This window comes from Pangasianodon hypophthalmus, chromosome 17 (assembly GCF_027358585.1).
Source record: "Pangasianodon hypophthalmus isolate fPanHyp1 chromosome 17, fPanHyp1.pri, whole genome shotgun sequence".
In the NCBI taxonomy this organism is placed as follows: domain Eukaryota; kingdom Metazoa; phylum Chordata; class Actinopteri; order Siluriformes; family Pangasiidae; genus Pangasianodon; species Pangasianodon hypophthalmus.
Genome location: NC_069726.1, coordinates 8,067,896 through 8,093,896, shown reverse-complemented (window position 1 = coordinate 8,093,896; position 26,001 = coordinate 8,067,896). Strand labels below are relative to the sequence as shown.

The 26,001-nt window shown below is 38.7% G+C and overlaps 1 protein-coding gene across 4 annotated transcripts in view; it reads left to right on the top strand.

Moving 5' to 3' along the window:
* The window catches only part of hapln1b (hyaluronan and proteoglycan link protein 1b), a 44,240-nt gene extending 20,642 nt beyond the window's left edge, over positions 1-23,598 (top strand). For 2 of the 4 annotated variants that reach the window (XM_034312258.2, XM_026944038.3), the window contains exons 2-5: positions 8,964-9,094; positions 19,172-19,534; positions 20,107-20,409; positions 20,750-23,598. In XM_034312258.2, coding sequence (XP_034168149.1) covers positions 8,980-9,094; positions 19,172-19,534; positions 20,107-20,409; positions 20,750-21,039 — 1,071 coding nt within the window. In that variant the 5' untranslated portion in view covers positions 8,964-8,979 and the 3' untranslated portion in view covers positions 21,040-23,598. Of the gene's footprint in view, positions 1-8,179; positions 8,405-8,963; positions 9,095-19,171; positions 19,535-20,106; positions 20,410-20,749 lie in introns of those variants that run through there. The other 2 variants (XM_026944040.3, XM_034312261.2) reach the window with 2 other exon arrangements.
* The last annotated feature ends 2,403 nt before the right edge of the window (positions 23,599-26,001 follow it).

Here is a 26,001-nt window from a genome sequence, read left to right as displayed (position 1 = left end):
GAGGTCTAAATATTTGGGGAATCTATTAACTGGTCGTTCTCAGATTCTAATAGGACTGTAAACGACTGCTTTATTAAAGGCCATTGGAGGGTAAATGTGATAAGCCTATAGACAAAACACTGAACTGCAGAACATAAATGCGGTGTTTGCTACAAGTAATAAAATGACAGCATTTTCATCTGTAATGTAAAAATATGATAGTTTAAAAGCTTGTCTTTGCCAGGACGTCCTCACGTTGAGAAACTACATATTATCAAAAGACAGAATGATTGTGATATTCAGTTTAGACGGTTATTCAATATATTCAATATTCAGGCGGGAGGGACTGAAGAAAAATTGTTGACTGTCATGCAGTGGGACCTATGGTTTGGGAAAAATAGCCTTGCAACAGAAATGCATTACTAAATGCATTTTTTTCTTTTTAGTAAATTTATTTTCTGTCACTGAAAGGAAGTCTGTCATTGATTGGAAGTCTGGATTTACACAGCATTGAAACAAGTAATTTCTTGCTGGGTGCATTATTCAGGCATACTGAGAGGTCTTTGTGTGAGCTAAGGTGGTACGAGGGTGACGTTACAGACTTCTAACTGACATCCAGGATGGGTGGACTGTGGTATGAACCTACCCCATTTACCGCAGGAGTAGGGTGGAGGTCTTTTTCCAACAGAACTTTCTTTGTTATTTATAAAGATTTTGTAAAAAAAAAAATCTTTAAATAGACTTTTCATTGAAGGAAACATTGAGGCTATAAATTAACTTATGCTTCTCTTAGTTTGCTCTGAGCTTAGATATAACATCACAATGTTCATATCAGGAAAATGTAATTATCAGGAAAGCTGAAATTGTCAAAATGATCTCAAACCCAAATGTGTTCGGTTTATAGCAAATTAAAAAAAAAAAAGGAAAAAAGAACTGGCCTTGCTGTTCCAATACTGTTCCAATACCAATTCCATATATGTGTGTGTGTGTGTGTGTGTGTGTGTGAAATAGTTGGAAATATTTAAATATATCAAATATTTAAACATTTGAACATTGTGATGTTAAAGCTAAGTTTTGAGCAAAGATCCTTACAAATAACAAAGAAAGTTCTGTTGGAAAAATGACCTCCACCTTACTCCTGCGGTAAATGGCAGGTTCCAAAAATCTAGTTAAAAGCCTTCCCAGAAGAGTGAAGGTTATTATAACAGCAAGGAGTGGGGGGGTGGGAGTGGGGGGCAAGTACAAGTACAAGTACATTTGGGTGTGTTTGGTCAGATGTCCACATACCTTACACATACACACACCCCCACACACAAAGCAGTTCTGTAAGCCGCTCTGGATAAGGGCGTCTGCAAAACGGCAAAAATGTAAATCAGTCTAAAAAAAAACTCTGTTGGGAAGGTAATATAGTAAGAAAAACACACAGACAACACAAGAATGTTTTAGTGTATATAATAAAGTGTTAATTTAAGTACTCCATGAAGAGGTATATCTTTAGTCATCATTTGAAGACAGTTGTTCAGATATCTAGGGAAGGAAGTTTATTACTAGGAAGTTTATTCCACTACATAGGTGCCTGTACCCTTAGACATGGTTATAAATTAGCAATGTGAGAGAAAAAGGGCTACACAAAGTTGTGTAAAGTGACAGAAGGTGATATCTGAGAGTTGTCCAAGGAGATGACAAGATCCTGATGTGGGGATGAATCACCTGGGATGCACAGCAGTTCAGTTTTGCTGGGATTACCTTTCAGCTGATGAGCTGCCATCCATGATGAGATGTCTGCCAGACATGCTGAGATCTGAGCAGACACATGAGTGTCTGGTAAGGAGAGAATAAGTTGTGTGTCATCCGCATAGCAATGGTATGAAAACCCATGTGAGGGTATGACCTCACCAAGAGATCTAGTATAGATGGAGAACAGAACAGGTCTGAGCCTGGTGACACACCAGTGGAGAGTCTGCATGGAATAGATGTGGATCCTCTCCATGTCACAAGGTCTGCCTGACCCTCCAGGTAGGAAGCAAACCATTGCCATGCTGTGCCACAAATTCCAAGACTCATGAGGATGGACAAGAGAGTCTTGTGTTTGACAGTGTCAAATGCTGCTGAAAGGTTGAGGTGGATGAGGACTGATCAGATATCGGTAGTTACCGATCTCTGAGGGATTCATAATGGGTTTCATCACGATGGGAATAACCCTTGCTCTCTTGAATGCAGCTGGTGCATGACCAGATGTTATGGAGCCATTAATGATAGTAGAGATGAAGGGGAGGTCTTGCGAGATGGTCTGGAGCATTGTCAAAGAGATGACTTGCAGGATCTCTTCTGTTGCTAGATGAGAAAAATGTGCCAGCAAAAGAGAAAGGGAATCCCAAATGTGTAGTGTAGGAGGCAGGGTAGGAGTGAAGGTCTGGCAGATTTTTTTCAAGTCTTCAGCAGTCAGGGAGGATGGAGCAGGAGGAGCCAGCAGGTTAAGAAGTGAGTAAAAGATGCTGTGGAGCTAGCGAGGATCTTGTGCATAATCTTTCAGATTTTCCTTGTAGAAGGCAGTATTGGCAGAAGTGACATCAGATGAGAATTTGGACAGAGGAGTGTGGTAAGAGACTAGATCCTTGTTGAGTTGTAATTTCCTCCACTTTCTCTCTGCTGTTCATAATTCTCTTTGGTTGCTGCACAACACATCTGATAGCCAAGGAACAGGCTGAGAAAGCTTCCTGGATTTAGAAGATAGAGGGCAGAGGAGGTCCATGGATCAGGAAAGTGAGGAGAGGAAAGTGTCTGTGGCTAACTCCAATGGTAGGGAGGAAAAAGGAGTCAGGGTCTGGAAGGGATGATAGGGTCCACTAAGCTATGGAGGAAGCGGAGATAGAGTGGAGGTTTTGGTGAGTGGGGGAGAGGTATTGATAGCTGATGTTAGGCAGAATAGGAAGGGGGATGGGGAAGGATACCAAGTGATGATTGGTGATGTGGAGTGGGGTACCATTGATGTCTGTAGCTGGAGAGGGGCGACTGAAGACCAGGAGGGCAACTGTTGGATGTCAGGGAGAAGGAATGCAGAAGAAGGAGAAGGAGAGAAGACTAGAGCTTGGTGGAGGGGAGAGTGAGGTCTCCAAAGACAGTGAGAGGGGTGCTATAAATGGAGCTGCATGGAATTCGAAGGATAAGATGTTGAGACAGGGAAAGGGATGTGAAGCAACATCTCAGAAACAACAGCAAACCTGTACCACCACCCCTGCCAGGTTCTCGTGGAGTTTGAGAGAAAGCTCATTTATGCAGTTATTCAATCAGCCAATCATGTGGCAGGAACACAATGCATAAAATCATGCAGATACAAGTCAAGAGCATTAGATAATGTTCATATCAAACTTCAGAATGGGTAAAAATGTGATCTCTGTGACTTTAACTGTGGCTCGGATGTTGGTCCCAAACTGTGGGGTGGATATATTCTACAGTGAGAAGGACTGTTTACAAATGGAGAGCCAATTTTCCCAGGATTGGGCATCCCAGCAAATTCAGTCCAAGGTCAGATTGTTTTATGCTCAGAGTTATAAAGAAAAACCCAAGAGCTACATCATCTGACCTACAGGGCTCTGTAAGAACATTAAATATTTATGTTCATGACAGCACAATCAGAAAAAGACTGAATAAGTTTGGCTTTCATGGAAGGGTGGCTAGGAAAAGCCCCTTCTCTTCAAAAAGAATATGGCAGTGCAACATAGTTTTGCAAAATTGCATCTGAACAAACCACAGAAGGTCTGGAACAATATCTTTTCGACTGATAAGAGCAAGGTGGAGATGTTTGGTCATCATGCACAGCGCTATGTTTGGTGAAAACCAAACCAAACATCCACAACATTGTGTCACCACAAACACTTCATACCAACTGTCAAGCATGTTGGTTGAGAGGTGATGATTTGGGCTTGTTTTTGCAGCCACAGAAGCTGGGCCAAAATTGAGTCATGCAACAAGACAATGATCTCAAGCACACCAGCAAATCAACATCTGAATAGCTAAAGAAAGAAAAAAAATCAAAGTTTTGGAATGGCCAAGTCAAAGTCCAGACGTCCAACCCATTGAGATGTTGTGGTGGGATCTTAACAGAGCTGTGCAAAAACAGATGCCCTCAAACATCAGTGAACTGAAGTATTGCTGTAAAGAAAAGTGAGAAAACATTTCTCCATGTATATATATATATATATATATATATATATATATATATATATATATATATATATATATATATATATATATATAAACATTAAAACCACTGAAAGGTGACATGAATAACCTTGATTATCTCATTACAATGGCACCTATCAAGGGGTGGGATATATTAGGCAGTAAGTGAACAGTCAGTTGTCAAAGTTGATGTGTTGGAGGCAGGAAAAATGGGCAAGCGTAAAGATCTGAGCAGCTTTGACAAGCACCAAATTGTGCAGGCTAGACGCCTGGGTCAGAGTATCTCCAAAACAGCAGGTCTTGAGCCGGCAAAAGGGTCGTGGGTATCCAAGGCTCACTGATGCGTGTGGGGAATGAAGGCTAGCCCTTCTGGTCTGACGCCACAGAAGAGCTACTGTAGCACAAAATGCTGGCTATGACAGAAAGGTGTCAGGATACAAAGTGCATCACAGCTTGCTGTGTATGGGGCTGTGTAGCCACAGACTGGTTAGAGTGCCCGTGCTGACTCCTGTCCACCACTGAAAGCACCTACTGGTTAGACTGGTTAGAGTGCCCGTGCTGACTCCTGTCCACCACTGAAAGCACCTACATTTGCTGTGTATGGGGCTGTGTAGCCACAGACTGGTTAGAGTGCCCGTGCTGACTCCTGTCCACCACTGAAAGCACCTACATTGGGCAAGCGAGCATCAGAACTGGATGATGGAGCAATGGAAGAAGGTGGCCTGGTCTGATGAAACACATTTTCTTTTACATCATGCGGATGGCCTGGTGCGTGTGCGTCACTTTCCTGAAGAGGGAAAGATGGCACCAGGATGCCCTATGGGAAGAAGGCAAGCCAGCAGAGGCAGCGTGATGCTCTGGGTAATGTTCTGCTGGAAAACCTTGGCATTCATGTGGTGTTACTTTGACACGTACCACCTACCTAGACATTATTGTAGACCAAGTACACCCCGTCATGGCAACGGTATTCCCTAATGGCAGTGACCTCTTTCAGCAGGATAATGTGCCCTGCTACAAGTGTTGACTTGGCCTCCAAATTCCCCAGATACCAATCCAGCATCTGCAGGATGTGCTGGATGAACAAGTCCAATCCATGGAGGCCCTACCTTGTAACTTAAAGGATCTGCTGCTAACGTCTTGGTGCCAGATACCACAGGACACCTGCATAGGTCTTGTGGAGTCCATGTTTCAATGAGTCAGAGTTGTTTTGACAGCACAAGGGGGACCTACACAATATTAGGCAGGTGGTTTTAATGTTATGGCTGATCAGTGTGTATAAAATGTATGTATATACAATATATGTATATGTAAGGTATGTGGACATCCGACCACTCACACCCATATGTTCTTTTGGAACTTCTCATTTTTTGATTTAGTTTTATGTTTCCAAACATTACTTTTCCAACAAATTATATTGCACAAAAAATGTTTTTTTGTAAATAAAGAAAGTAATTATATTATGTAAGACACCATGCTTAAGATAAAAACCGTAATGAAGGCTGCTTGCTTTTGCATTCAAAAAAGGCTTGTCACACCAAATATTGACTTTATTTAGGTTATTTCTGTTACTGCTCTTTATAGTATTTCTTTTATTTAGAAACATTTAATTTCACTACTTTTGAAAGCGTCTTTGTTTTACAGCATTTTCTTTGCATGTGCGTAAGACTTGCACAATATTGTATATATTGTATATAATGTGTGTAATGTCTTGTGATGGAGTAAAGGATGGAAACAGGCAAAAGGTCAAACTGGCTATCCCAGGCAAGGCAAGGGCAGAAAAAAAAGAACTGAGGGGAAAAGGGTCACATAATGAAAGAATGCACAGACAAAGATAAGGCTCAGTTACAAAATCACTGTAGTAATTGTGGCAATACTGGCTAAGACTAGCAAATACAAGTGAGACTTTATCCATTGCAGGATAATGAGATACAGACAAATGGACTGATGACATGGGGGTGAACTATGTCAGGAGTACAGATAGACTGGGAGGTGGTTTCCTTGTATATTACAGTAAAAATCCTGTTAAACATGCCGATTGGTGTCGTAATGAAAATCGGTTGCTAATAAATTATGTTTGTCTCATTAGTGTTCTATGGATTCTGTGTCTTTAATTTGTCAAAATGACAGTTTATTTTCTGACAGACTGCAATAGAAAACTGGGAAAATTACAAATGTCTTCATCAAATTTATCTATTATTTACTATTCATAGCAGATCCCTCCCCCCATTTTCTCCCCAATTCGATTTCATTTCATTTCGTTTGCCAGTTCCCACTCACTACCTAGCTGTTCCCTATCACACAACAGCTACCAACTGGGGAGGGTGAAGGAAAACACTTGCTTCCAATGAGGCACATATAGTCAGCCACTGCATCTTTTCAAACTAATGCACATGCAGCATCAGGGCAGAATAACATGCTTGTAAAAAAAAAAAAAAAAAAAAAAAAAAGTGCTATCTGCCCTGTTCACATACATGAGCTCATAGACGCCCATGATTGGCTAGTGTCACTCTAGTGCCACTCCACCCAGAGAGCATGGCAAATATTGTGCTCTTGACTCCTGGCAACGGATGGCTGTGGCATCGTTTGGATTCGACCCTGTGATCTCCAAACATCTATAGCAGATTTATAAATAAATCTGATAATTAATAAAACTTATTCATATCAGATTTATAAATTCTTACACTTAAAATGTTAAAAAGGGACTTATTGTATCTTTTTTGATATCAAAAAATTATTTATAGTTTTCCTTTACATTAAAATGCATAAATTTAAGAGTCAGCTTGTTTGAAAGGAGCAGTCTGTAGATGTGGGTAGCTTAAACACTTGTGATCTAATTAAGATCATAATTATTTTTTTCTTTCAGTGTCTTACAACCCACAGTGTCATGCAACCCACAGAATAGTTTTTTTAAATTCTGCATGAAAAACCTAAAATAATGATTAAAAAATAACAGACTTTTTCAACCTATCTGAATAAATAGATGCCCATAAGATTTCTCATCTGGTATTCAGGAATAGATTTAATTAAACGTGAAATTTGAAAAGAAATTAAGTTTTTTAGTTGCATACAGTAATGGAAAAATAAATGAAATCTATAAATTTCTGAATGATTGTCTAAAAGTATATTTATATTATATATATTATACAGGCAGGTTACCCCACCCATGTTAACTCTTCAAGGAGGAATCTAGAGTAATGGCTGAAAACCTTTCTATTTGACAGATACAGTAAAAACACTAGAGATTGTTTAGTAAGCCAAAGCAAAGTTTACATTTAGAAGTGTTGAATTTATTTTACAAATAAAATTATAACAATGCAATAAACCTATGGGCTGTAATTATTAACAATGTACAGCTATATAAAATAACTCTTTTTTGGTCCTAGAATTTCACAGACATTTTCAACAAGCCACAGTAAAATGTTGTAAAATGTTGCAATATATGTTGTCTTTATTAATGTGACTAAGATGAAGGCCACATTTTAGTAACTCTTGCCGAAATTCTGATCATCTTAAAGGGCTTGTATACGTTTTACATAATAAGAGGTAGCCTATGATTTGTGTGTACTGATGATTTTATAATTGAAAAGAAAAGGAAAATACCTTTTACCTTACAAAAGGATTTTTGAACTATACTGGCATTTATTTGACATCACTGGCTAAAAGCTCATTTTATCATAAAAAAAAACTAATGAATTTTTTATATTTATGATGTGATTTTTCATTGCTGTACTGAATTTCAAATTTGTTCTGTTCGCATGTTTGTATGTTTTTGTGTTGTTATTCTTTTCTCCTCCTTCAGGAACATAATTCACTACTATTTTAGATTGGGTATGCTAAAACATCTGTGCTTTAGAAAAGATTGGGTATGCTAAAACATCTGTGCTTTAGACATTTGTTTGTTCTTGCAAATCTTATCACTGGTGGATTACTGGCATGTGTAATGACTATTTGCAGACTATTTGGACTGGTGGTGAAGGGGTGGGGGCTGCTCTGCAGAGAGAGAACAATTTTGTTCTGCTGACTGCAGAACCACTACCTGGCACACTCCGCAAGTGCGTCAGCACTCTGAAATGAATGAAGAGAAAAAAGGATCAATCAGTGTTACTGCAGTGAGAGAGAGAGAGAGAGAGAGAGAGAGAGGGAGAGTGTGTACAAAACCCATATCCTTCTAGCTCAGATGTATTTGTGACAATATCTGCACATGCAGCTTGCTATTAGCTAGGACTGTATACTGTGTAAGATGGTAAGTCTGCTACCCTCTTTAGGTTTTGCCACTGTGCTCAAGATATGTGTCTGGTAAAGTTGTGCTTGTGTGCTGCTCTCTGTTGATATGTATAGTTTGCTTCCTTTTAATACACATAGTGTTCTGCATGGTTGCAGCATTTGGGTGAAGAGTCTAACTGAAGACATTTGGAATTTCCACTTGCATTCAGAGGACACATAAGATGAAGTCATGAGATTATAGAATTGGTGCTTTATATGTGCCGCCATCCTATTTATGCTTTGCATGAAATGAGGGTTCATAGTTGCAGTAATAAGGAGACAATGTGCTATGCACTACAAGAATAATCACAGTGGTTCACCAGGGAATTAATGTAGATAGAAATATACTGGAGGTTCAGAAGGTTCAGAAGAAAACACAGCTTTCTGTTTTAAAAAGGCTAGAGTGCATACAAAGGAAAGTGAGTTCTCCTTTGATAATTATGGCACCAAAATGTTACTTTTTAGACATGCAGTGGAAGTTGTATTATGTTGAAACTGGAATTGCTGGAATGACTCTGTGCTGCTCTGTTTATTTGTAGTGAAGTAACGGCACTAATGCAATATAGCAAGATGAACACTCTGTTTCTCCTCACCTTCCTCTACGTGTGCCATGCAGAGAACTTTGACCAGAATTATGATTTGGCGCCTTACAGGACTATTTACATCTCAGGTAGGTCAGATGATCAATATCACACATGTATTTTGAAGTGCATAGGGATGCAGACATCCCCACACCCATTCATTTGTAAGATATTTACAAATATTTATTATATTTGAATGACTGTTGTCAGAATATGTTTTAGTAGCTGCCATTTCTTAGGTTTATTAAGTGTTTAAATAATTAGTAAGTTCTGAGGTATGCTTTATTTACACCACACTGCCTTTCTTGAGATGGTGTTATCATAGCCAAGTGAACTGGAGGAATAACAGCAGTGTTGCAATGCTTGGCTTCAGAGTCTTTCTTGGCACCCAAGTCAGTGCATTTAGTTTCTCTGTCAGCTCAAGATCACCGTAGAATCATTAAGAATTATAGAACACATCTAATAGTTAACATAGAACCTAAAATCAATCATTTATCTGCTACATTGCTTGGCTGACATCGGGAAACTCCATAACATCCATAACCTTAATAACATCTGTAAAACCCAATGTAAGTATTTTATGTTGTGACGGGAAGAAATAATCAATAAATATATTTTATGAAAGAAATTGCAAACAGACCACAGGCAGCTTTCATGATGTTAGAAGTTCTTTTACCAAAGCGTGTAAACCAGGGTTGTCAAACTCAAAGTCTGCCCAGGCCACATCTGTACATTTGTGAGCCTTTGAAGGGTCATAAAATAAAGCCCCAAACTGTTGCCACAATGTTGGAAGCACACAGTTGTATAGGATATCTTTGTATTGTAGCATTACAATTTCCCTTCACTGGACCTAAGGCCCAAACATGTTTTAGCATGGTAATGCCCCTGGGGACAAAGCTAGGTCCATGAAGACATGGATTGCAGCATAGATACCTGACCTCAACACCACTGAACTGGAACATGACTGCATGCCAGGTCTTCTCATCTGACATCAGTGCCTGACCTCACTAATGCTCTCGTGGCTGAATGGGCCAACTTAGAACATGGCACCTTTGGTGGCAGCCCACTTACATTTACATTTATGGCATTTGGCAGACGCCCTTATCCAGAGCGACTTACAATTATCTCATTTCAACAGTTAAGGTTAAGGGCCTTGCTCAAGGGCCCAGCAGTGGCAGCTTGGCGGTGCTGGGATTTGAACTCTCAACCTTCCGATCAGGAGTCCAATGTCTTAACCACTGAGCTACTACTTCCCACTTAATTGTTAGCTGAGCAAAAGTATAGGAACAGATAGTCTTAAAGTAAATCTGCCAAATGCCATAAATGTAAATGTAAAGTAAATTAAAATAATTTATATTTAATATTTGGTTTCAAAAACTGCATCAAGTCAGCAAAACACTGACATCAGCTAACTGTTGCATTCTTCTTTTGTGATGCTTTTCCAGGCTTGTACTGGAGCTGCTTTCAGTTGTTTGTTTGGGGGGTTTCTCTCTCAGGATCCTCTTCAGGAGGTGAAATGCATGCTCAATTTGTAGTCAAGAGGTCTGGTGATTAACTTGGCCAGTCTAAAACCTTCCACTTTTTCCCCCTGATGAAATCCTTTGTTGTGTTGGCAGTGTGTTCTGGATCATTGTCTTGCTGCATAATGAAGTTCCTCTCAATTAGATTCAAATTCAAATTAAAACAGATTGAATATATTTCTCTGTAAATTGGCAGACAGAACTACATTCTACAGTTATTGTAAACTTCTCAATTCATTCTGGTGATACCATCATGAGTTACATCATCAATAAACATTCTTACTTCTGATCCCTGGTTTGAATATTGTGGTATGGACTCTATGTTTCTGCTCTTCAGATCTTCTTCAGATTGCAATACATTCATCCCTGTCCTGCTGAAGTTGTTGGTGATGTCACTAACTGTTGTTTTTGGGTTTTTCTTCACAGCTTTCACAGTGTTCCTGTTAGCAACTCTGTTGTTTTCTTTGGCTGACCTGTTTGATGTCTGGTTACCAGTAACTTCTTTCTATTTTTAGGACATTCCAAATTGTTGTGTTGGTTATGCCCAATGCTTGTGCAGTGGCTCTGATTGATTTTCCCACTTTTCTCAGCTTCAGCATGGCTTTCTTTTCTCCTATAGGCAGCTCTCTTGTCTTCATGTTGGTTTATCCATTTTAACAACAAATGCAGTCTTCAGGGTGAAACTAAGGGGCGAAACCCAAGGCTCAAACCAATAGTATACATTCAGTTTAAACATTAATTGTCAATCAAACAGTGCCATGTTTCAAATTGTTTAACACTTTTAGAGTAAAGATCAGGAAATGAAAGCTGAAATTCTGATCTATTGTCTCATATTCATCTTTTCATTTCAAATGCAAATGTCTTCAGTGTATATAGAATTGGCCTTATTGTACCAATACTTTTGGAGGAGACTATATTCTGTGTGTGTGTGTGTGTATATTTATATACAGTCAGGTCCAGAAGTATTTGGACAATGACAGAGTTTTTGTGATTTTGCCTTTATACACCACCACAATGGATTTGAAATAAAACAATCAAGATGTGATTGAAGTGTAGACTTTCAGCTTTATTTTAACGGTTCCACAAAAATATGGAATTTACCATTTAGGAATTACAGCCATTTTAAGCAAAGTACTTCCATTTTTAGGGGCTCAAAGGTATTTGGACAGCTGACTGACAAGAAGTTAATTGACCAGGTGCGGTCCATTCCCTCGTTACTTCAAGACAAATGAAGCAGATAAAAAGTCTGGAGTTGATATCAGGTATTGAGTTGGCATTTGGCAGCTGTTTGACTGGAGCTATCAATATGAAGTCCAAGGAGATCTCAATGCAAGTGAAGGAGGCCATCATTAGGCTGAAAAAACAACATAGATCTATAAGAGAGATAGCAAAACCCTTAGGTGTGGCCAAATCACCAGAGGGGTACATGCTTAAAACGAAAGAAAGCACTGGTGACCTCAACAACATCGAAAGGCCTGAAAGACCACGGAAGACAACTAAAGTGGATGATCACAGAATCCTTTCCTTGGTGAAGAAAAACCCCTTCACAACATCAACAGAAGTCAAGAATACTCTGGAGAAGGTAGGCGTATCATTGTCAAAATCTACAATCAAGAGATGCCTTCATGAAAGTAAATACAGAGGGTTTACAACAAGGTGCAAACCACTGGTAACATTCAAGAACAGGTAAGCCAGATTAGACTTTGCCAGAAAACATCTAAAAAAGCCTCCCATGTTCTGGAATAAGATTCTTTGGACTGATGAAACCAAGATTAACTTGTACCAGAATGATGGGAAGAGAAAAGTATGGCGAAAGAAAGGAACAGCTCATGATCCAAAGTATACCTCATCATGTGTAAAACATGGTGGAGGCAGTGTTATGGCATGGGCATGTACGGCTGCCAATGAAACGGGCTCACTGGTGTTTATTGATGATGTGACTGATGACAGAAGTAGCAAGATGAATTCTAAGTTGTATAGGGCTATACTCTCTGCTCACATTCAGCCAAATGCTACAAAACTGATAGGATGCCACTTCACAGTGCAGGTGGATAATAACCCTAAACATACTGCTAAAGCAACTCAGGACTTTTTGAAGGCAAAGAAATGGAATATTCTTCAATGGCCAAGTCAGTCGCCTGATCTCAACCCAATAGAGCATGGTTTTCACTTACTGAAGACAAGACTGAAGGCAGAAAGACCCACAAACAAGCAGCAACTGAAGGTGGCTGCAGTGAAGGCCTGGCAAAGCATCTCCAGGGAGGAAAGTCAGAATTTGAGTTTTGAGAACCTGGGCTCCAGATTTCAGGCAGTCACTGAATGCAAAGGATTTTCATCCAAGTATTAAAATTATGGTTATATTTACAATTATGTGACTTTGTCCAAATACCTTTGAGCCCCTAAAAATGGAGGTACTTTGTTGAAAATGGCTGTAATTCCTAAATGGTAAATGCCATATTTTTGTGGTACCTCTTAAAATAAAGCTGAAAGTCTACACTTTGATCACATCTTGATTGTTTTATTTCAAATCCATTGTGGTGGTGTATAAAGGCAAAATCACAAAAACTCTGTCATTGTCCAAATACCTCTGGACCTGACTGTATATCAAGTCAGCTGCCAAGTCAACACCTTGAATTCTTTGTCATGTTCCTCAAACCGTTCCTGAACAATTTTTGCAATGTGGCAGGGCGCATTATCCTGCTGAAAGAGGCCAATGCCATTAGGGAATACCTTTGCAATGAAGGGGTGTACTTGGTCTGCAACAATGTTTGGGTAGGTGGTACGTGTCAAAGTAACACCACATGAAAGCCATGACCCAAGTTTTCCCAGCAGAACATTGCCCAGAGCATCAGACTCCCATAGTGCATCTTGGTGCCATTCCCTGCTCAGGTAAGCATTGTACGCGCACTTGGCCATCTACATGATGTAAAAGAAAATATGATTCATCAGACCAGGCCACCTTCTGCCATTGCTCCGTCATCCAGTTCTGATGCTTACATGCCCATTGTAGGTGCTTTCAGTGGTGGACTGGGGTCAGAATGGGCAGCCTGACCCATACGCAGCAAGCTGCAATGTGCTGTGTGTTCTGACACCTTTCTATCATAACCAGCATTAACTTTTTCAGAAATTTGTGCTACAGTAGCTTTTCTGTGGGACTAGACCAGAAGGGCTAGCCTTCCCTCCCCACACATATCAATGAGCCTTGAGTGCCCATGACCCTGTCACGGGTTCACCGGCTGTCCTTCCTTGGACCCCATTTGGTAGGTACTAACCACTGCATACTGGGACCACCCGACAAGATCTGCCATTTTAGTGATGCTCTGACCCAGTCGTCTAGCCATCACAATTTAGCTTTTATCAAAGTTGCACAGATCCTTACATTTTTAAGAAAAAGAAAAAGAACAGAAACTATAACAGTATGCACTATTAGGTGATAACATATACCGATTAAATTAAATTGTATTTTTTTGTTAGGGGCTGCATAGACAAATTGATTACACTAATATATTCACTAGTCACCACTGTGGAGATGCCGACTAACTGGGGCGGATGGTAAAAAGCCAGTCTGAATGTAATATTTTGGAGTAGATGAAAGAAATTGCTTTAATGGAAGGTTTTCACTTTCATATGACCTTGCATGAAATGTACTGCATTAAACACCTGTTTTTGCTTTAAGTATGGAAATGTCAGCTAGTAGATTAGTTCAGTACTTTTTTGAAATCCTTTTCTGACCATTGCTTGACTAGTTGAAAAGTCATGAAAAATCTTATATAGGCTATAAACTTCTTATATGTAGTTTCCACATATCAAAAATACTGTATGTAATGGTAAAAAAAGAAATTTAAGAAGAACTCTCACAGAGTTTTATCTGCTAAGAATATACAATATACTTTACTCCAGAAAGTATTCACCCCTCAATGATTATTTCTCTTTTTGTTGTATTGCAAAATCAAATTTAAGTATATCAGAATTTTTTTCCTGCTCCTTTTGAAGTAACTCCCTACTGAAATAAAATTCTGGACTGAAACAGGTTCTTCTCAACAATTTGCATATACAGTCCCCTCCGAAAGTATCAGAGCCAGCTTAATTTACTACTACATCTACTAAATGTATAAAAAAAAAATCAGAGCCACACATTCATTCATTATGTCAAACATTCATTAGGACTATCTGAAGTAGGCTTTTAGTTAGAAAGTATCTATTACCAATTGTCAGTAACTGTGCCAGCAGGCTTTTACTCGGTGAAAGCTGCACTCTGTGGCGGACCACTTTTGACAGACCACATTGTGCACAAGCTGTGAAAAGGCTATGAAGTTAAATCTCATATTCTTTTTTTTATATTATTGATCATCATATGATGATCAATAATATAAAAAAAAGAATGTTCATAGCCTTTTCACAGCTTGTGCACAATGTGGTCTGTCAAAAGTGGTCCGCCACAGAGTGCAGCTTTCACCGAGTAAAAGCCTGCTGGCACAGCTCCGTCCACTGGACAGGATCTGGTGCTCCCTTTTTAGTAAGATCAGTCTGCGGGCTGCTGACGTCCAAATAATTAGCTATAAACCTACGATAATAGCTAGCCAGCCCCAGGAAATGTCTCACCCCCATTTTGGTCTTGGGTCTTGGGCAGGCCGCATTCGCTACAGTCTTATTAATTTGGTGACGCACTTGCCCATGACCCAAGTTGAAGCCCAGATACCATACTTCCACCCGCCCGATTGCACACTTGTTTGGATTTGCTGTTAGTCCCACCCATCTCAAGGAACTCAGGACAGCCCTTAGATGTTTTAAATGTTGCTGCCAATCATTATTATAAATGGTAATGTCATCGAGGTATGTGGCAGCATTTGCATTGTGCAGGCGGAAGATGCTGTCCATGAGTCGTCCATCAGTCCAAACTCTGAAGTGTATAGAGCTATACTTTCTGCTCAGATTCAGTCAAATGCTGCAAATTTGATAGGATAGCTCTTCACAGTACAGATGGATAATAACCCAAAACATACCATGAAAGCAACCCAAGAGCTTCTTAAGGAAAAAATTTAAATGTTCTTAAATGTGACCTTGACCCAACTGAGCATGCTTTTCATTTACTGAAGACAAAACTGAAGGCAGAACGACCCAAGGGAAGAAACTCAGCATTTGGTGATGCGCATGGGTTCCAGACTTCAGGCCGTCACTTACTGCAAAAGATTTGCCTCCAGGTTTTTAAAAATAATCCTTATATTTATAATTGTTAGTTTGTCTAATTACTTTTGAGCCTGTGAAAATGGAGGGACTATGTAAAAAATGGCTGTAATTATTAAACAGTTAATGCAACGTTTTTGTTAAACTCCTGGAAGTAAAGCTGAAAGTCAACACTTCAAATCCATGTTGCTTCATTTCAGGTCCATTGTGGTGGTGTACGGAGGCAAAATTATGAAATTCTATGTCACTTTATTCTTTGAATTTTCCCTATGGAGGATCAGTAAAGGTACACCTTATCTTATCTGTCCACATACTTATGGACCCAACTGTATGTCAGCTGATGCAGTATACAGTTTTTGCATTCAGTTATAATCATGAAATATGTGTGAACTATAATTACTTGCTTGACTGCTGCCACTGCCTCTTGAGAAGGTATACACATTATTTCTCTCAGTGGCCCAAATCCAATGTGCTGCATGCTGGGAAAAAGCTAGCTAGGTACATGTGACCGGGAAATATATCAGTAGAACAGAATGCAGTCTGGTTATGATTAGAAACATGTTTTATTGATTGGTAAAAGTAAATGAACATCTTACTGACACATCCTTTTTTTGAAGCTAATGTTATGACATTCCTTATTGGACACCAGCCACCACTGACACACAGAATCATGTCACTGGTCTGTGGTCACAATTAAGATAGGCAGTGAATCAAACCACTATTATGCATATTGGGGGTGGGTGTCATTATAAACGTTGTAGAAGTGTTGTTTTGCGTTTGCATTGCATTGCATTGTTGGGGTGTATTTGGTTTGCAACAAATATTATGTTTTGGCTTTAGACCAAATGGCTCAGTTTTAGTCTCATCAGACCACAGATCTTTTTCCGAAAGCTCTTAGATTTTCTAACATGGCCTTTCTCAGAAGTGGCTTCCTTCTGGTCACTCTCCCATAGAGGCTGGATCTATGAAGGGCTGATGATATTGAGGGCTGCACAGGCTCACCTATTTCAGAGAGTGAGCTATGTAATCCCTTCAGTGTTGTAGCTGGACTCCTGGACATTTCTCTGGCAATTGCAGCGCTTGCCTGAGCATTTAGTTTGGCCTGATCTTGGTAGTATATGGGTTGTACCATGTTTTTTCCACTCTGTTATAATGGATTTCACAGTACTCCTAAGAAGGATCAAAGCTTTGCCAGTGTTTTTTTTTTAAATGTTCTCCATCTTTTTTCTTCCTAATAACTTCATCTTGAAGCTTCATAGGTCAACTCTTGGTCAACTCTCATAAATTAAATACTAGTCCTAATTACGTTACTAAAGGGAAGAGGGTAAATAATTATCAATAATGCAGTTTAAAAATTTTTTTTTTTTTTTTAAATTCTGAGGACATCTAAATACTTTATTTAATATTATGTTGGCAGTAAAGGTGCCAACAGTGGCTTAGTGGTTAGCACTTTTGCCTCACATCTCCACGGTTGGGGGTTCGAATCCCCCCTTCTACCCTGTGTGCACAGAGCTTGCATGTTTTCCCCGTGCATCTGGGGCTTCCTCCGGGTATTCTGGTTTCCTCCCCCATTCCAAAGACATGATTGGAATTTCCAAATTGTCAGTAGTGTGTGTGTGTGTGTGTGTGTGTGTGTGTGTGTGTGTGTGTGTGTGTGTGTGTGTGTGTGTGTGTGTGTGAGAGAGTGATTGTGCCCTGTGATGGGTTGCCACAACTTCCAGAGTGTCCCCCACCTTGTGCCCCAAGTTCCCTGGGATAGGCTCCAGCCTCCCCCTGCAAGCCTGTGTAGGATAAGTGGTACAGAAAATGGATGGATGGATGTTTGTAGAGAGTCACTTCAAAATCACATTTTAATATGCTTAAATTTGAGAAATAATCACTGGGGTGAATACTTTCTGGAGATACTGTATGTATTGATATATCTTACACAAATTTAATACATTCATGGGAAATAAAATGCACCAAATGCACCAAAATGAAAAAATCCTCTTGAGAACAACTCACAAAAGCAATCTATCATTTGGAACAACTCACAAAAAGCAACCTATCATGTTTTATTGGAACCACAATTAGAATTGTGTGTAATAATGAAATAAGAAGATAACAAAATCATGCATATTATCAGCATGTTTTGTGAAACATTTGGATTGCATGTAAAGAAATCCCACAGTACAATATGGTGATGGATTTACAGTCATGGGAAAAAGAAAGTACACCCTCCTTCAATTCTCTGTTTTTATTTATCAGGGTCTAAAAAAAAATTGTCTGGTCTTCACCAACTTCTATAGACAAATAAATTAAGGGACAAGAAGAAAAACAAACAAAAAAAAACACACACAACAGATTTCAGTATGTAGTTTTTTTTTCAAAAAGTAAACCATATTCAGATAAGTGGGAAAAAATAAGTACATCCTGTAATTCAGTGAAATGTACAACCAGCTTTAGCAGCAATAATTTGAAGTAAACATTTTCTGTGAGTTTATCAGTCTCTCACATTGTTTTGCAGAAATTGAGGCCCACTCAATTTTTTTTTTTGTTTTTTCTTCTGATGTCTTTTCTTCTTGGCATGACATACTCCTGAGTGTTCCAAAATACCAAACTGCCAAAAGTTCAGCTTTTATAGAACTCATCAGAATTCTTGATGATTAACTAATCTTGTGCATTTCATTAGCAACACCTGGCTGCTAATTACTCTCCTAATAATTGTGGAAGTAGGAAGGGTGTACTTATTTTTTTCCACCTGGTTTCTGAATGTTGGTTTACTTTTTGGGAAAGAATGACTACATATTGAAATCTGTTCTGTGTTTTTGTTGTCACCTGGGGTTATTTATTTGTTTATAGAAGTTGGTGAGGACCACACAATTGTTATTTAGGCCCTGATAAATAAAAACATTGAAATTGAAGGAGGGGTTCATTTTCTCATGTATGTATTGGGGCTGTTTCCCAGTTGTGCATGCATGGCTCTTATGAAATTAACACAGAAATGATTGCAGGAACATGAACTCAGTGTTCTGCAATGGCCATCTCATTAAACTCTTTTGAAAACCTGTGGTCTGATTTGAAGATGGAAGCTTAAAATGTTGTGGATAGAGGAGTATGCAAGATCCTCTACAAGTGTTTCCAACCTTGTTACATTTTACAGGAAGAAGCTCAGAGTACCTGGAATACTGGCTACAAAACAGCCCTAAAGAATCAATGATCCAGTGGGGCTTCATCAAATATTAATTGTGGGGTTGCCGATAACTGTAAAATCAGGCTTTTGTAGAAATAAACTGTAATACTAATAAATGATAGAAAAAGATCAGCATCGTTTACTGATAGTTAATATGGACTGTCATTTGTGCTGTGATGTACTATGAACTAAAAATGCCCTTTCCACATATTTTTAAATATGGTAAATGATTTAGATTTGTTTTAAAAAGAATTAAGGTGCTTTTTAAGCTTTCTCTCTCTTTTTTTCAGAAAATGGGCCTGGACTGTCTGTTACTACAGAACAAACCAAAGTGGTGACTCACCGGGGGGGCAATGTAACACTGCCGTGCACATTTCAAAGGAACCCCGCGTTTGTCCCCAATCCCAAAATAAGGATAAAGTGGACTAAGTTAACATCAGATTATCTGAAAGAAATTGATGTTTTTGTAGCTATGGGTTTCCATAAGAAGAGCTATGGTAGTTTCCATGGCCGTGTGCATCTACGAGGTGCCAGTGAGAATGATGCGTCACTGGTCATTAGTGAGATAACCCTGGAGGACTATGGGAGATACAAATGTGAGGTGATTGATGGTCTGGAGGATGGCACAGCAGTGGTGTCCCTCAATCTGCAAGGTAAAATTGTCACAAATTAAAATTTTTTTTTACAGTGTTATAGCTTAATTATGAACTTCACATTTCACACTCAACTAGCAGGTTCAAAAGCTAGTATGAGCACTTTGGAGGTGAAAAAAATATTTCTTGATAAGCACAAGATATTCCACTCTTTTTCCAAAGTCAGTGTTTAGGCAAATTCTTATTCAGGCTTCAGTTTGGTGGAATTTATATCCATATGCTTAATAATCTGTGACTGGAAGGAATGAAGTATAAAAAACAAACTAAATAAATAGTTTTCCCATTTGAGTCATATTTACTGTTTGGTAAAATATTTACATTCCATTACTGTTATATAATGACACATTGCTAAATTCTTTAAATGAATGAATCACAAGATGTGTAAAATCACAAATTATAAGGACAAGAACATGATGTGACAAATCAGGGGTAAACATTATTAATTTAGACCAAATTTATATTAAGATGATAGATTGTAATAATAAATAGAATAGAAAATAATCAGATGTAAGGCTATAATGAAAGACACCAGGCTGCCTTGCAAAGGAATTGACTGAGAAATCTTTCCGCAGGTGTAGTTTTCCCATATTTCCCACCTCATGGCCGCTATAACCTGAACTTCCAAGATGCTGAGAAAGCCTGTAAAGACCAGGATGCCATTGTGGCCTCTTTTGACCAGTTGTATGACGCTTGGAGGGAAGGGTTAGACTGGTGCAATGCTGGTTGGCTTAGTGATGGATCGGTACAGTACCCAATCACCAAACCTCGAGAGCCATGTGGAGGGAAGAATACTGTCCCTGGCATAAGGACTTATGGAATCCAAGACAAGGAAAAGAACAGATATGATGTCTTCTGTTTCACATCAAAGTACAAAGGTTTGTATAAATGTATATTTGTGAAACTTCTAAAAGAAGAAAGCTAATTTTATTAAGGCATGCATTACATGATTAAATTATAATACAAGTTTCCCAGTTGGAGATAAATTTTACTTATACCAAATTTTAATGGCCATTTTATGCCATTAATCTTTACAGCTGGTGTAGGCAAAATCATCACTGGCATTCTAAACCAAACATGCCATGCCAAGTCAAGCATTGAAGCAGATACACGCTATCAATCCTAAATCATTTTAATAGAAAATAAACCTTCAAAGTGAACAACCAGAATCTTAGAACCTTAACACTGCATCTCTGTACATTATTTTGGACTCTGTAGGTCGTTTCTATTACCTTACACCCTCTTTGAAGATGACATATGATGAAGCAGTGCTGGCTTGTCAAAAGGATGGTGCTCAGATTGCTAAGGTGGGACAAATGTATGCAGCATGGAAGCTGCTGGGCTATGATCGCTGCGATGTTGGCTGGCTGGCTGACGGAAGTGTGCGCTACCCCATTTCACGTCCACGTCGCCGCTGTAGCCCCACAGAGGCTGCTGTGCGCTTCTCCGGTTTCCCAGACAAGAAGCACAAACTCTATGGGGTCTACTGCTTCAAAGGGTACAACTGAGACATGATTAAATAAAGTTTAATACAAAAAGGAAGTGTAGAGGAGGAGTCAGCATGAGTAAAACTGTGACCTTATTCAAATACTGTATTAAGAAGGTATTTAAGAACACCTTGGGTATTTGGTGTTTTTGAAGGTTTTGAAAACATGATAGCAAAAAACTCTCTTCTCAGAAGTATGTTTGTTCCATAAAACACCAATACCATAACATTGTTCTCAGAAATGATGCAAAAAATATTTTTGGGAGTCTAAATGGTTATTTACTCATACACTATGTAGCTATTTACATTTTAGGAGAGACAAGACTTCCACGTATCATATGAGGAAGTGAGAGTGGATAACTAAATATAGATTCACAAAATATACTAAACATCGATATAGAATCTCAGTAGTAATATGGCAGTAAAGCTTCAAAATATCTGACTGATACGTTTGAGCACATTGTTATTCAGTAGTATTGTACTCAGCTAATTGAAATGGTGGATAAAATAAACTTTTTTTCTATAAAGAGAAAGATCAAACAAGTAATCAATCTAGTATTTAGCCATTATTTAAACTGATCTCTCTCTCTCTCTCTCTCTCTCACAAATATAGTTTTTTCACCATCCTTACAGGGTGCTAAAAGGTATTATGTTCTTAGGCTATGTTTTTAAAATTTTGTTTAAAAAAAGACATTTAATGTGTGGACCAAACTTTAAGTCTTCATACTAAACATTAAATCTTCATACTGTCATACTGAAAACCCAAACACTCACAGTGTTCTATAATTGATTTTACAGAAATATTACAGTAATCTATAATGGTATCCCTGTTGTGTATCATTTTGAAATGCCATATTTATACAATTGACCCCTACATCTGTACTGTTGTTATCAAGTATTTTAGGACAGTGGTCCATCTACTCAGAGAGTAAGATGCAAAAAACTACACTGATCTCATCATTATTTATTGGTTCATTCCAAGTGACCAGGAAGAGGTAGCATTTTTCCTCAAGATATTAAACAGCCTACATCATTCAGACATGGATTTTATTTATTGTAGCATGTTTTTATGTTCTCTATTTGTATTTTATGATGTTTTCAAGACAAAAGACAAAACAGTAAACTTGCCTTATCTGTGTGATCAAAGAAGAATTGAGCAAAGACATCACTGTTTTATAATATATAATCTTCAACTTCAAAAAAAAACACCTTCACAGTTTGAGTGGGGGGAACAACACTTCCTTTGAGTTGCACAAGTGGATGTTTTAAAATCTCAAGAGGACAACACTGATGTTTCTGTTGAAAGAACTGTAATGTATGGTCCACCATGTAAGGGAGGAAAAAGAGCACAAGGGTCTGTCCAGTAGCACACAAAATTTAGATGTTAAGGTTACTGAAAACTGAATTGAAATCTGAATTTGAGAATATTCAAAAATTTGAAATAGACAATAGGTTTTTACTCAAGTTACTCAAGTTTTAGTTCTCTCTTAGGCAACTGTATCCTACAGATGCCTTGTTTACAAACTCAAACATTACTGGTTTTGGAATAATTTCGTCCTGGATTTGTATAGATAAAATGTTAAGATAAAATATTGCATTTAGGCTTTGATCTGTGTAAGGAGACCATTGAACCAGAAAAAAGAGAAAAATAAAACCATAAAAGAAATGAGCAGTATGGATTAAAATTTACTTGGAATAAGGAGCAAATAATAATTATTGTATGATATCTATTTTGTAGCAACAGAGCTGTACTAAATTAAAGAGAAGTTTCAAAATATTGGACTGACATTTTTGAGCACATTTCTTGAGAATCAAGAGGGTGGACAAATATATATCCACCCTTTCGATTCTGTTAACGCTGGTGTTATGGCTGATCAATATGGATATACATCCATATTGATTAGCCATAACATTAAAACCACCTGCCTAATATTGTGTAGGTCCCCATTGTGGTGCCAGCTCTGACCCATTGAGGCGTGGACTCTACAAGATCTCTGAAGGTGTAATGTGGTATCTGGCACCAAGACGTTAGCAGCATCCTTTAAGTCCTGTAAGTTGTGAGGTGGGGCCTCCATGGATTGGACTTGTTTGTTCAGCACATCCCTCAGATGCTTGATCGGATTTAAATCTGGGAAGGCCAAGTCAACACCCTGAACTCTTGTCACATTCCTCAAACCATTCCTGAACAATTTTTGCAGTGTGGCAGGGCGCATTATCCTGTTGAAAGAGGTCACTGCCATTAGGGAATACTATGACCCTGTCGCCGGTTCACAGTTTGTCCATCTTTTGGTAGGTACTAACCACTGCATACTAGGGACACCCTACAAGGCCTGCTGTTTTGGACATGCTGTGACCCAGCCATCTAGGCATCACAATCTGGCCCTTGTAAAAGTCACTCACATCCTTACACTTATGCTTTTCCTGCTTACAACTCATCACCATCGAGAACTGACTGTTCACTTGTTGCCTAATATATCCCACCCCTTGACAGGTGCCATTGTAATGTTAATCAATATTCTCTTCACCTATCAGTGGTTTTAATGTTATGGCTGATTTGTAAAAAAAAAAAAAAAAAAAACTATTATAACTAGTATATATATGTATATATACTATTATATATTTTACCCCCACATACAGTGTATTGTTGTTATCAAGTATCAAGTATTTAGTACAATAAATGCTATTTTTGTCTTACTTTATTTTGTCAATTTGAACAGTTTTAGTGATGCTTCTCTAACTGATATTAGAAACTAGAAGCAATTTTTATTAAAAATGAATAAAGCTTTTTAAAAAATTAAATAATTAAAAAAACACGCTATGAAAAAAAAAAATCTATGGCTTGAACTGTGTTGACATTTTTTTCCAGGGCAGAAAATTCTTCAAGCCCCTAGTCTTTCATTCATGTAGCTGTTTTTATAAGACTAATAGCAATGAGCAGTACATCAGAAATCTCTTGCCTCCTCACAAACCTGCTGACAAGTAACAAACATTTAAAATAAGTGCTGTCCAGGAATTGCAGAAATAAATAAAAATGTTTATGACTTGAATTGTGTTGACATTTCTGTTAGGAAAAATGAATCTCCAAGCACCTACTCTAACCCTCCTGTAAATGTTTTTTTTTTAGTTTGTAGAAATCTCTTGCTTTCTGACAAACCTGCTTAGGACCACACATCCATAAGGAGCACTGCAGGTGATGTGCATGTACACTTTGAATAAATGAACTAATTGCACCAAATGCTTGGTAAAGTAAAAAGTGCTTCACAACTTTTGAGGACTGCTATATACTCAATATGAGTAAAGGCACTGAACATTCTCACTGGTGAAGCTTGATCTTCAAGCTTTGAGCTTTATGGGACAGCACCCCATCAAACTCAGTGATAATCTTTTGTAGCACTTCAAAAGTGTAGCACAGTTTTATGGAGTAATTCAGGTTCAGAGCATAGATGAGTCTAAACACGTTAGATATGTGAAGGACACATTCTCAAGATCCACCACATCCTTTAAGATCAATTCCTATATCATTGGATTATAAAGATAGTAGTCTTGTCTAAGATGCTCTGGACAAGATGCCCCATGCCCCAGATTAAGCATAAGGATTAATCATGATTTAAAAAAAAAAAAGGAATCAGAAAGGCAGTATGTAACATGATTGTGCTCTGCATTTAACCCATTCAAGTGCACACACACCTGGAGCAGCAGGCAGCCTTTTTTTTTTTTTTTTTTTTGTTTTGCTGCGGCGCCCAGGGAGCAGTCAGGGGTTTGGTGCCTTGCTCAGGGGTCATGGTATTGAGGGTGGGGGAGAGTGCTGGTCATTCACTCCCCCCCACCTACAATCCCTGCCAGACCTGAGACTTGAACCCATGACCTTCAGGTTCACCTTTGGGTTACAAGTCTGAGACCATTAGGCCATGACTGCCCCTTATAGAGACTTAATCAAGTTTTAGAGGTATCCCAAGGTATCCCAAGAACAATAAGAAAAAATAGATACCCTTTACCACAGCGCATACCATTCTCACTCCCAACATGCCAAACACTGAAGCATGGGCAGAAGCCTTTAGCATCACTGCACACATTTCTCACTGTGATTAAAAGGGGAGAGAGAATGCCACCCCTCCCTCCCTGATTGCACAGCCAATTTTCTCGCTTGGGCTCCTGGCTATGAAAGGCCATGTGGCATCATCAGGATCCGAACTCGCGATCTCCAAATGATAGAGCAAACACTTTTATTTTGCGCCACTCAGGAACATGTTTGTGTTGTTCTTTAGTCCTAAACCTATCCATCCATTTTCCATACCACTTATCCTGCACAGGGAGCCTGGAGCCTGGAGCCTATCCCAGGGAACTTAGGGCAGAAGGTGGGGGACACCCTGGACAAGGTGCTAACCCATTGCAGGGCACAATCACACACATTCACACACCCATTCACACACAGTCACACAGCCAATCGGCCTACAATGCATGTCTTTGGACTGGGGGAGGAACCCGGAGTACTCGGACAAAACCCCCGAAGCACGGGAAGAACCTGCAAACTCTGCATACACAGGGCAGAGATGGGATTCAAACTCCCACCCCCGGAGGTGCAAGGCCACTGTGCCCCCCTCTGCATAGGTCACTATATTTAAATTTTTTTATTTTATATATAATTACATATATAATTATATCAAATATTTATCAGTAGACAATGGTCTTATTACTTGTCTGTGTCTTTTTACTTAGAAGTAATAAAGCACAGAAATTAATACATGAAAATACAATATATAATAGGAAGGTCATGGGATTAAGTTTAGCTATAGGAAACTGATGTAGACCCAATAATTTTCCCCAAAACACAGGGAAGTGTTTTGATCAGCCAACATAATTGTGCCCCGAAAATAATAAACATTAATGAAGAGGCTTCCACAAACAATAAACAGTGAAACAAAGTGTCGCTTACTGATAAATATCATAATCAAAATAATAATACTGCAACAGTGGTGGCTTGTGA